This window comes from Ursus maritimus, unplaced genomic scaffold, assembly GCF_017311325.1.
Source record: "Ursus maritimus isolate PB19 unplaced genomic scaffold, ASM1731132v1 scaffold_8, whole genome shotgun sequence".
NCBI lineage: Eukaryota > Metazoa > Chordata > Mammalia > Carnivora > Ursidae > Ursus > Ursus maritimus.
The window spans coordinates 64730624-64743229 of NW_024426996.1; the positions used below are offsets into that span (position 1 = coordinate 64730624).

General features: G+C 40.5%; 1 protein-coding gene across 1 annotated transcript in view; it reads right to left on the minus strand.

The window, feature by feature from the left end:
- Positions 1-366: 366 nt before the first annotated feature.
- LOC103658444 (cytosolic beta-glucosidase) overlaps positions 367-12606 on the minus strand; it is a 73003-nt gene continuing 60763 nt past the window's right edge. The window contains exon 5 of the mRNA XM_008685917.2: positions 367-1161. Within this exon, the coding sequence (XP_008684139.2) occupies positions 959-1161 (203 nt within the window). The 3' untranslated portion in view covers positions 367-958. The remainder of the gene's footprint in view (positions 1162-12606) is intronic.

Genomic DNA, 12606 nt, shown 5'->3' on the forward strand with positions numbered 1-12606 from the left:
CCCAACTGACGAAGCTCAGTAGACTGTCCAACTCCAATCCAACCCTATACAATATACATCTCAGACGTGTATAGACGTCTTATACTCATGTAAGTCATTCAATCCATGTATATATTTCCTGGGTGTCATCAATGTTCTTACAGATCTTCAACTTTAAAAAAATACCCAAAAGTAGAGGCCATGTCCTGCTTATTATTTTGCCTTTCATTTGGTGTCACCCTAGAGTAGGAATTCTGTTTCCGCTAAACATCAACTCAAATACTTTTTCTTCCATTCACAGTCTAATTTGTTTTATTAATTTATTATTTTTCAAAAATAATTCATCAGGCAAGAGAAAGATATACTTGTTCATGCATAAAGAAAATATGTGCCAAATATATCAATAAATCCATTTTATTAAGTATGTCATCAATTAATTCCTTTGTTGAATAGAACACATAACTATAAATTGTGCCTAACTTTAATTTTGATTTTTTATACTAGATTAAACAGTAGAAAAATTTTGGACCACATGAAAATGGATCTACAAAGCAAATAATAGCTGACATAACCAGAAAAACTAGGCTCATAAACAAATATTCTTATACTAAATGGTCCTGCTGTTGGAGCTGCAAATCATGAGCACACTATCTTTACAAATTTTGCATTATTTTTTTCTAGAAAAATCCTAAGGATTTAAATTGAAGTTTTTAAGTCTATCTGATTTCTTAATATAAAAATCAATTTCAGAGGTTTTCTACTCTGTTTTTTTTTTAAGCCTCATTGATCCAAATGCAAATAGAGTAAAGGCCATCATTAAATACATCCCCAGGCATTCCATATTCAGACTTCATAATCACGGATCAGCTGGTAGGAGATGATTACAAAGGCAATTTGAGATTGTCTAAAGGATAACCAAAGCAGACTTCTTTTCCAAAACCAGAGGCCTCTTCTCCAGGAGATGTGGGCCAGCCATCTTTTATGGATGGTCCTCTAGTCCATTGTTTTGGATGAGCTTGGCATATTCCTTAGCCGATGTGTAAGGCACTCGAGGTCTAGCAGGATCCTCAAAATCAACATGGAAGAGACCAAACCGGCTGTTGTACCCTTGGATCCACTCAAAATTATCCAGAAGAGACCACAGACAATATATTTTGCAATTGACTTTATCAAGCTGGATAGCTAATTTTAAAAAAAAATGAGAGAAAATGAAAGAAAAAAAAGGAGGAAAATTATCATCTCTGGGAAGTTTTCTTGTGAACATACAAAATTGCTGACAATTAGTGTGGGTATCTTTCTCTTGCAGAGGATCGCAGAAAAAAACCTTTCAATGCTCTTTTCCAATTCTCTTTCAACCAAGTAGGGCTTCCATTCAAGAAGTTAAATTACATATCATTCTAATTCTTTGGTTATTCATTCATTTTGATGTATGTTTTATTCATCCATTCATTTACTCAATAAATATCTTTTTCAATATCTACTACTTTTCAGACACAAAGAAACACATACACAGTTTCACCTTAGTCCCTAGAATTATATTTATTCATTAAAGACACTGCTCAGCTCTCACTCTCTGCAGATGATGTGATACTCTATGTGGAAAACCCAAAAGACTCCACCCAAAAATTGCTAGATCTCATACAGGAATTCAGCAAAGTCGCAGGATATAAAATCAATGCACAAATCAGTTGCATTTCTATACACTAACAATGAGACAGAAGAAAGAAAAATTAAGGAATCTATCCCATTTACAATTGCACCAAAAACCATAAGATACCTAGGGATAAACTCACCAAAGAGGTAAATGATCCTGTACTCTGAAAACTACAGAACACTTATGAAAGAAATTGAGGAAGACACAAAGAAATGGAAAAACATTCCATGCTCACGGATTGGAAGAACAAATATTGTTAAAATGTCTACGTTACCTAGAGCAATCTATATATTCAATGCAACTCCTATCAAAAAACCATCAACTTTTTTGCAGAGCTGGAACAAATAATCCTAAAATTTGTATGGAAAGGCCCCAAATAGCCAGAGGAATGTTGAAAAGGAAAACCAAAGCTGGTGGCATCACAATTCTGGATTTCAAGCGCTATTACAAAGCTGTAATCATCAAGACAGTATGGTACTAGCACAAAAACAGGCACATAGATCAATGGAACATAACAGAGAACCCAGAAACGGACCCTCAACTCTATGGTCAGCTAATCTTCAACAAAACAGGAAAGAATATCCAATGGAGAAAAGACAGTCTCTTCAACAAATGGTGCTGGAAAAATTAGACATATGCAGAAGAATGAAACCAAACCGTTTTCTTACACCATACGAGAAAAGAAACTCAAAATAGATGAAAGACCTAAGTGTGAGACAGGAATCCATCAAAATCTTAGAGGAGAACATAGGCGGCAAACTCTATGACCTCGGCCACAGCAAATTCTTGCCAAACACGTCTCCAAAGGCAAGGGAAACAAAAGCAAAAAGGAACTATGGGGACTTCATCAAGATAAAAGGCTTTTGAACAGCAAAGGAAACAGCCCACAAATCCAGAAGACCACCTACAGAAAGATATTCATAAATGTCTTATCACATAAAGAGCTAGTATCCAAGATTTACAAAGAACTTATCCAACTCAACACCCAAAAAACAAATAATCCAGCAAGAAATGGGCAGAAGACAGGAATAGACATTTCTCCAAAGAAGACATAAAAATGGCCAACAGACACATAGAAAAATGCTCAGTGTCACTCAGCATCAGGGAAATACAAATCAAAACCACAATGAGATACCACCTTACACCAGTCAGAATGGATAAAATTAACAAGTCAGGAAACAACAAACGTTGACCAGGATGCAGAGAAAGGGGAACCCTCTTACACTGCTGGTGGAAATGCAAGCTGGTGCTGCCACTCCGGAAAACAGCATGGAGGTTCCTTGAAAAGTAAAAAATAGAGCTACCCTATGACCCAGCAATTGCACTACTAGGTATTTACCCCAAAGATACAGATGTAGTGAAAAGAAGGGGCACATGCACCCCAGTGTTCATAGCAGCAATGTCCACAACAGCCAAATTATAGAAAGAGCCCAGATGTCCATCGACAGGTGAAAAGATAAAGAAGAGGTGGGGTGTGTGTGTGTGTGTGTGTATGTAATGGAATATTACTCAGCCACCAAAAAATGAAATCTTATCATTTGCAATGACGTGGACGAAACTAGAGGGTATTGTGCTAAGAGAAATAAGTCAGAGTAAGACAATTAATTATCATATGATTTCACTCATATGTGGAATTTAAGAAACAAAACAGAGGACCATAGGGGAAGGGAGGGAAAAATAAAATAAGACAAAAGCAGAGAGGGAGACAAACCATAAAAGATTCTTAACTATAGGAAACACAATGAGGGTTGCTGGAGGGGGAGTGGGTGGCGGCTGGGGTAACTGGGTGATGGGCATTAAGGAGGGCACGTGATGTAATGAGCACTGGGTGCTATATGCAACTGATGAAACACTGAACTCTACCTTTGAAATTAATAATACACTGTATGTTAAGTAACTGAATTTAAATAAAATAAATTTTAATAAATAAATAATAAAATATTCTTTTAAAAAAAGAAAAGAAAAGACACTGTTCAGCTTCTAAGTGCAACCTCCAGATAATCCAGAAAGTCCACCTGTAAGTTGGAAGAGGTGATAATAATAGGGCTGAGGCAGCTCCAGCTATTACCTTGTGTCCCTGTGACCAAACTGAGACATGTATTCTAATTCCAGAAATAGGACCCTTAAGTGAAAAGGATCAACACACAGCTCTGGTTGTATGTAGACTGAGTAGGCACAAAAATGTTATGGCATCCCCTCTGCCCAATATCTAAACTCAGAGTGGTGTTTAAACCCTCTAAGAGCCAAAGCAATGGGCCATCTTTCCACCAAATACACATATGCACATATACAATATTCTATATGATTTCCTTTGTGGACACCCCAAAGCCCATCCATGGACGCCCATAGTAAGATGTCAAAATGTGGAGAATTTTCTAAGTAGTTTTACACTGATTTCTATCATGTTAGTCAGGGAATTTAACTCATTTTTTAGTATTTTAATAATTTTAATAAATGTTGAGTATTAATATTTAGTAATTAGCATTTTAATTTAATATTTCAAGTTTGGCAAAAACAAAACAAAACAAAACTCTGGTGTTGCATGAATTGTTGCACTGAACATTTCTTTGAAAACCAGAATAAATAAATTCTATATATGGGATGCACTGATATCTATTTCCCAATGGAGAAATTAAATTAAAAGGCACGTTTCCTTTACAAGATAGACATATTCCTAAATAAATTGGGTGAAAATGAACATTCATATGTTACACCAAATTTTAACAATATTAGGTTTCAACCAAAATGACTCTTTTAGCATTAGCAAAGCAAGATCCACTCTACCTTTTTCTTTGTAAGTCTGTATTTTTGGGGTCTCTTAGAGGAACTATACCCATAAACTACAACACATGTGTACATTCTGAATCACCTTGGAATTTTTTTTTTTTTTTTTTTTGACTATGGATACTCCATAGACAAAAGGTTCCTGAGCAGTTAACTGATGCCTAATCCCTTGACCTTTGTGCATGGATGCAAACTACTGAAGAGAGTATTCATAGAGAGTGCCTTATGAATGGCCTCGAGACAGGAATTAAGCCAAGGTAGACTGGCTCTTTTTAAATAAAGTATGGTTGGAAAAGGAAATATGTAACATTCAAGCACATCAAGTTTTGAAGGAATTAAAACACGTATATATACTCCTCCTTCTACTTGTCCACATTGCCATCTGTGTCTCTTCCCCTGTCAACCACAACTGCAAAATACTAATTTTTCTAAAAATAATTTTATAACTAATTTAAGTTCTACATGTCATATATTTAAGAATTAAAATAACCAAAACCAAGTACCAGGCCAGAAAACAACCATCTCCTTTGACTGCCTTAGAATCCAGTCTAGGGACCTGTGAGAATCTGCATAGCTTTTTTTCTCGTTTGCAGAACTACTGCCCAACATGAAAGCCTGCCGGGGAGAAAGCCAGACAGCTTCTGCAAACATGCACAGTCCCATGGAACATGCACAAAGCATTGATTCACATGCTCAACCAGGGGATAAAAACGATGCCTCTCCTGCTTGCAAGGGAACAAAAGGGAAACGCTGACGAGTCCATTGTTAACTGCCAGGAGTTCAGCGGCAGGTACTAAACTGGCCCAGTGACCCTGGTGGGTGTCTCTGCATTTTCATTGCAGAAACATTCAAATAGAGAATTGCGTGGCTAGGGCTGAGGAGCTGGCCTGCTGGAATCCTTCTCATCCTGCTACCACAGGGAAAAATGACAAAACCATGCTAGAGCCTCTCCTCTTCCAATCTCCTCAAGAACAGAAAGAGACCATCATCCTATTTCTTGTCAGCGTGATTTATGAGGTCCCAGATCTGAGTAGGGAAAAATCACTTCTGTGAGTTCACTTTCTTTCTTGAACCAGAGTTGCAAGCAAAGTAAACATAGACTGACAGGGACTATGGATGGGTACACAACATACTGGGATAAAAATGGCAAACATACAGAACCAGAGTTTGGTTTGGACTCAAAGGCCAGTGGAAAAGCCCTCACAGCAGGTTGCATATAAAGATGCAAGGAGAAAAATGTCTAAGACTTGCTAATATATTAAAGTCTTAGTCAGGCTGTTCTAATTAGAAGATCCCTGTGCCAGTGTTGTACTAAACACATGAGTGTGCACACACACATACACGCACACACAGAGAGTGCCCAGTTTTAGCCAAACTGAGAAGGTTGAGGGAATCGTCTTTCATCAGACCACCCCCATTTCTGACAAAACTACAAGTTCAAGGGGTTCCCCAAACCACCCTCAGTTTCAGTAATTTGCTAGAAGAACTCATAGAACTCTCTGAAACCTGCTATACTCACAGTTGTGGCTTATTATGGCAAGGGATACAAGTTAACATCAGCCAAAGGAAAAGATACTAGGTCAGAGATGGAGGGGCTCCAAACATGAAGCTTCCATCATTCCCTCCCCTAGGAGTTCTGGTCCTGTGGACATGTGACAATATGCACAGAGCACTGCCAAGCAGAGAAGCTCACCTGAGCTTCAGTGTCCAGAGTTTTTACTGTGACTTCATTACACTGGCATGATTAATTAATTGGTTGTCCATGTGGATAAACTCAGACTCCAGGTCAAGTGATACCATGTTACCCAAAACCCCACCTTCAGTCATATTGTTGGTCTTCCTGATGTTACTAGCCCCCACCCTCAAAAAGAACGTTCTGTCATGTATGACACAGATTTCCTCCCCAAAAGCTGAGGGCAAAGGCCAAACCGTTACTTGGACAACACCCCATTCTTTAGTACACACACACATGCACACACACACACCTATTTTAGAAGCTCATTATTTCATGATACTGTGCAGAATCTTCTCAAATTACTCGTTTATGAAGTGCCGTGATTATGCCTGTGTTTGTCACATTACACAAGGCTAAAAATTGGGCACTCAGCTTTAGTGGGATTTATTTCCCAACAGCTTATAAACAGAGATAGCCTTTGTTTTCAAGATTACCTAGGACTGTATAAGACATCCATGAATGTAGCACAACTGTTCAGCTAAGAAACAAACGACTCATCCACAGACTGAAGCTGCCGTGGTGAGAACCAGTGGAAAGGTTCCAGACAGTACTAAAGGCAGCAGCCTCACAGAAGAAAAATGACAGAGAGAAAGCCCCAGGAAGGAGTGAGAAGAAAAAACAGAAGCATCTAGATATCTGTGTCCTGGTAATGGCAGATGACATTATTTGAGCAAGCCCTCCTAATGAAAACAAGTAAGCATGCTGCATAGAATTTTAAAAGCAAATCTTCAAAACAATGGAAAGCTGACAATTTCATGGGGAATTACCAGGCCAAAGCAGAACGAAGAAATGAAGATTGATGGGCATGGCAGCTACTTCCACCTCATGGAGTTCTCCAATCTTAGGAAATCAGATTCTTTTCCTATTTCCTGGGGTGAGGTTAAGTGACAAAGCCCAGAGATACACAGCAGGAAATCTGAGACCCCACACAGAGAAAACTGAGATCCCCAAAGACTACTCCCTCAGGGGAAGGGTGAGCCAGAAGTAAAGCAGTCACTGGAAAGTCCCAAGTCATCTGGGTTCGGAAAACGTCTGGATCTTGGATAGAGGTGATCCCACAGTGGGATCACCCAAGTGCCTGGAAGATGCACATTCACATACTTTCTGAAAGGAGATACCTATATTCGAAACCTTCGACTATCATCACAAACATTTTTAAGTGTACTCATCAGCACATAAATATAACCAGAAAGACATGGGAAAACAATGGCAATTAGAAAATCAGCAAAATCAACACACAACAGAAACAAACCCACAAAGAGCTCAGTTATTAGAACTATCAGACAGACTATAAAATATCCATGTCACTATGTGTTTTTTTGGTTGTTGTTGTTGTTGTTTTAAGATCTTATTTATTTATTTGACAGAGAGAGAGAGGCAGCGAAGAGAGGGAACACAAGCCAGGGGAGTGGGAGAGGGAGAAGCAGGCTTCCCGCTGAGCAGGAAACCCAATGTGGGGCTCGATCCCAGAACACTGGAATCATGACCTGAGCCAAAGGCAGATGCTTAACGACTGAGCCACCCAGGCACCCCATGTCACTATGTTTATATCACAGAGATAAACTTGAGATATCTTCAAAGTTTAGGAACCGATTAAAACTGATGTGGCAATTTGGGAAAGGAAACTAACACTTGGGTTTGAATCCAAGATGTAGCATTTACTAGCTGAAGGGGCCTCCCGTTTCTCATGAGTGCAATGTAGACACCAATATCTACTCCTAGGGCTACTGTAAAGATTAAATGGGATAGCATGGACCCCTACAAAATACCTCACCCATGTCGTTTTCCTCTCTGGCCACCTCTTAGGAAAATACGAATCCAAAGTAAAAATATATTTTGATGCACCCTCTCCCCACCAACCCAGATATTTTGATGAAGTCAAAACTGCGTTTCAATGAACATCTGGGACAATGTAAAAGGTGAAGAGGAGTCAGAAGGACAAACTTAAGTCTGAGATAGTGTAAGGACAAAGGGAAAGGCATAGACAGACTGTATAAATCTGAGGACAGGGCTCTTTACATCACTTAACAAACTCCTTTCTTTTCTCCAGGGTGACAGCTCACTGCCTGGCTTCCTGCCTCCCTGAGTCCAGTGAAGCAGTTTGGAGACCCCTGCAACACTGAGCTTCAGGTGTCCAAGCTCTCAGACTTGTGAGATGTGAGCTGAGCAGGTGCATCAGGCATTTACTTTGTGAGCAGCAAAGCCAATCCCAGGTATGGAAAACACTAATAGAGTGGGTCTGAGTCAAAATCCTTAAGTAGTATGTGGCTAAGTCAATGTCATAACAAGCCCAAAAGGCAGGATGCAAAACAAGCTCAGATTCCAAATGATTGAAATAGAATGGGAATAGATCAAAGACAAAGAAGTTGCAGAGCAGTCCTGGGGAGTGTCTGCAAAGGGTCATGGGGTATTTTCCATTTGCATTAACTTGTTGCTGAAAATGTGGTATATAGAAGAATCAGGCTGATGAACAGACATGGAACCAAAGCAAACATCAGTATGATTACTAATCCAGTAGGGCACTGTTTCTCCAAGTGTTGAATCTGACCCCCTGAACCACTTGGAATCACCTAGGGCATACCTAAAAAAACAAAACAAAACAAAACAAAAAACCTATTAGCCCCACCCAAGACCTACTAAAATCAGAATATCTTGGGTCCTGTTATGAGCTAAATTATGTCCCCCCCAAAATCCATATGTTGAAGCCCCAGCCCCTAGTACCTCAGCATATGACCTTATTTGGACATAAAGTCTTCAAAGAGGTGGTTAAGTTAAAATGACGTTGTTAGTACGGGCCCTAATCCAATGGGACTGGTGTCCTTCTAAGAAGAGAGAAGTCACCAGAGATACGTGTGCACAGAAGAAAGACCAATGAGGACACAGTGAGAAACTGGTTATCTGAAAGCCAAAAAGAGCAACCTCAGGAGAAATCAAACTTGCTGACACCTCAATCTTAACACTTTCAGCTTCCAGAACTGCGAGAAAATAAATCACTGTTATTTAAGCCACCACGTCTATGGCATCTGAGAATTTCTGTGTTTAATAAACAACCTGAGTGATTGTTGTTATACTTAGCCAAGTTCGAGACTACTAAGCCTAGGATAAGCTCTAACAGCCCACTATAATGTTTTGAGCAGAGGCATCCCTCTTGAGGTTATAAATGTAAACAACTCCGTCAGTTCCTCAACACTCATAGCCGGAGAAGCCCTGCGCCAAGAGACATAGCAATGTGCAGGCCAGGCCACCCCACCTTTCAGAAATAGGGGACCACAGAGAGACTGGTGGGAATCCTACAAGCTCAGGAGTGCCAAATGCCTGTCATCCACTGCTTAATCAAAGCCTCATCTTACTCCAGTGGATCATGAGAAATCTTCCCAATTCACCATGTGTAACTGGCTGATTGGTAGCTCCCCTTAAAAATCTATCCTCCAAAACCTGTGAATGTGACCTTATTTGGGAAAAGGGACTTTGCAAATGCAGTTAATGATCTCGAGATGAGAGGGGCACCTGGCTGCCTCAGCCAGAAGAGCATGTGACTCTTGATCTCCAGGTCATGAGTTGGAGCATCGCGTTGAGTGCGGAGATTAGAGAAATAAATAAAACTTAAAAAACAAACAAGGGTCTCAGGATGAGATCATCCTGGATAATGGTGCATAATGACCAATGTCCTTAGAAGAGAAGAGAAGGGGAGAAGACACACAGCGAAGAAGGCAATGTGAAGACACGGGCAGAGATTGGAGTGATTTGTCTGGAAGCCAAAGAATGCCAAGACAGCCACCAGAAGCTGGTGGAAAGGCATGGCAGAGATTCTCTCTCAGAGCCTCCAGAAGGAACCAATCCTACTGGCACCTTAATTTTGGATTTCTGCCCTCCAGAACTGTGAGAGAACAAACTTCTGTTGTTTTAAGCCACCAAGTTTGTAGTGATTTGTTACAGCGCCCACAGATCATGCACCATACTCTTGTAGAGTAGTTGCTAACGGGGCTCCAAGTCCCAAATCACCCATCTGATTTTGCTGAGGGCTTGTGAGAATCATCTCTCAAGGCCAGTCAAAGGGAGAGAAATCCTTGCCGGAACACAATTTGAAGCAGATTCTCTGGCAATTGCCCCATACGCCGACCTTGCAAATGTGTTTCTCTGAGCTTGGTTGAGTTGCACAGAACCCTACAATTGTGGACTGCTTTAGCTGGGTAAAAGTGCCTGAAGGGAACTGGCACACTGACTATCTTTCCCTTTCTTTGGAAAAAAATAAATAAAATAAAATAAAATAAAATAAAATAAAATAAAATAAAATTAGAACAACATCAGGAAGATCTAAACATAGAAAATGCACAAAAAACCCCCACCCCAACTCCAGGTGAATATCAGTGGCTGGACAGCATCTGTGAAAATGCCCAGATAATCCCAACACAGGAGGCCCCGCCTGCACATGGGAACTCCTAGTAGCAAAACCTATGACTCTCTGAAGAGAGAGCCTGAAAAACAAAGGCTAAGTTTTGAATATTTTATAGGGAAATGCCAATTAAGCAGAAATAAGCTGTAAAGATTTCTTAATTATCTGTATTGTTCCTATTACTTATGTTAGATTTGGGAGGAAAAAACCTGCAAATAGCAAGCAGTTGAAAGGTATAAAAAATATATTTTTATTTAGTTATAAAGCGATCTGAGGATAGGTACACATTCAGTGTCACCTTCCATAATGTCTCCATCAGTATTACTTTCACAGTTACCTCTGTGAAGTAGAGAAGTTCTTATGAAAACCAAAGTTCTGAGCAAGTGAAATTCTCTTCTAGGGGCACCTGGGTGGCTCAGTCAGTTAGGCGTCTGCCTTCAGCTCAGGTCATGATCCCAGGGTCCTGGGATGGAGCCCTGCATCTGGCTCCCTGCTCAGCGGGGAGCCTGCTTCTCCCTCTGCCTCCTCCCCCCACCACCAACTCGTTCTCTCTCTCTTTCTCTCAAATAAATAAAATCTTTAGGAAAGAAAGAAAGAAAGAAAGAAAGAAAGAAAGAAAGAAAGAAAGAAACTCTCTTCTACCAGAAAACTTTCCTTCCTTCCCCTTACCCCTCTTCCTTCCTCTCCTTCCAGACTTCCTTTCCTGGACTTACTTTCCCCTTCTGTAAAATGGGGGCAACAGTATCTTTTTGCTAGGATTGTGGTATTAAATAAATTAATACATATAAAGCTCTATGAATAATGCCAAGTTTATAGTAAACACTCAACATATTCTACTTGTTGGTACAGTTGTTGTTGTTACTTCTCTCCGAGTCTGGAAGGGCGATGAATGAAACCTGCTTTATCTCTGCCTCCCATCTGGCTTCAAACAGCTTTCAGAGGGTGTAGAGTCAGCAAAAAATGCTCAGTGCTGAGAACCAGAGAAATCAGGGCATCAAGGGAAAGAGCAGCATCTGGGCCGGGGTTTGTACTCTGTGGGAAAGGGTCAGTTGTGGGTCACAAAAAATAAATCACTAAAGACAAGGAACTTAGGGGGAGGGTGCCGGGAACACCGGGTGCTGCTGAAGCCACCCTGCCTCGGCATGCTGGGAGGTGGGGACCACATGGCTCAGGGTTTCTGAGATCCTACGACAACAGCCACCCTACACTTATTAAATAAATATATATTGTGCTAGCAGTTGGGAATATAATAGAGAGCAAAATGAACAACCCCTCTTTTTGTAGAGCTTAACAGCACATGTGGAAGACATATCTTAATCCAATTACCACCCTGTGAGCCTTTAATTGCAATCTGTGAAGAGTATTATGGAAGAGTATTATGGAAGGAAAGACATGGAAACTGTGAGAAACTGTGAGAAAGAACAACATGTCAGCTCACATTTATTGGGCATTTAGGTACAGATTCAAGCATTTCGCCTACACATTAACTCATTTCCTCTTTCCCCTAAACCTACGAGAGAGATATTACCATTGTCCCCATTTTACAGATAAGGGAATTGATACACAGAGAGGTGAGGTAAGATTTGAAGAATTCATATAGCAAGTAAGTGAGAGAGTTGAAGTTGGAACCCAAGCAAGATGCATGCCGAGCCACAACACTCCACGGAGTCCTGACAAGGGCTGTGCTGGGAAGATCTAGCTCAGTCAGCAAGGGTGGGAGAGCAGGGGGAATGGTGCAGTTTCCTGGAGCAAACTAGAGCTGAGAGCTCAGCATTCGTTGGGGTTATCTACTGCCATCAGTCAGGGTTCTCTTGTAATTGTGAGTAACAGAACCTGACCTTGATTGATGAAGCATAAAAGGGTCAAGCTGGAGAAGTAGGCTCAAACAAAGCTCACAGGACTAGTGCCCAAAAGCACAACACAGAAATGGTGGAGAAGAAACTTCCTTAACTGCTACTGATCCAATGGGCACTAAGTCCTATACCGCATTGCTGCCAAGACCCAACTTTCCTAGAAGCATAGCAGCCACTACTTCTGCACCAGAAGCTGGACCTTATAACC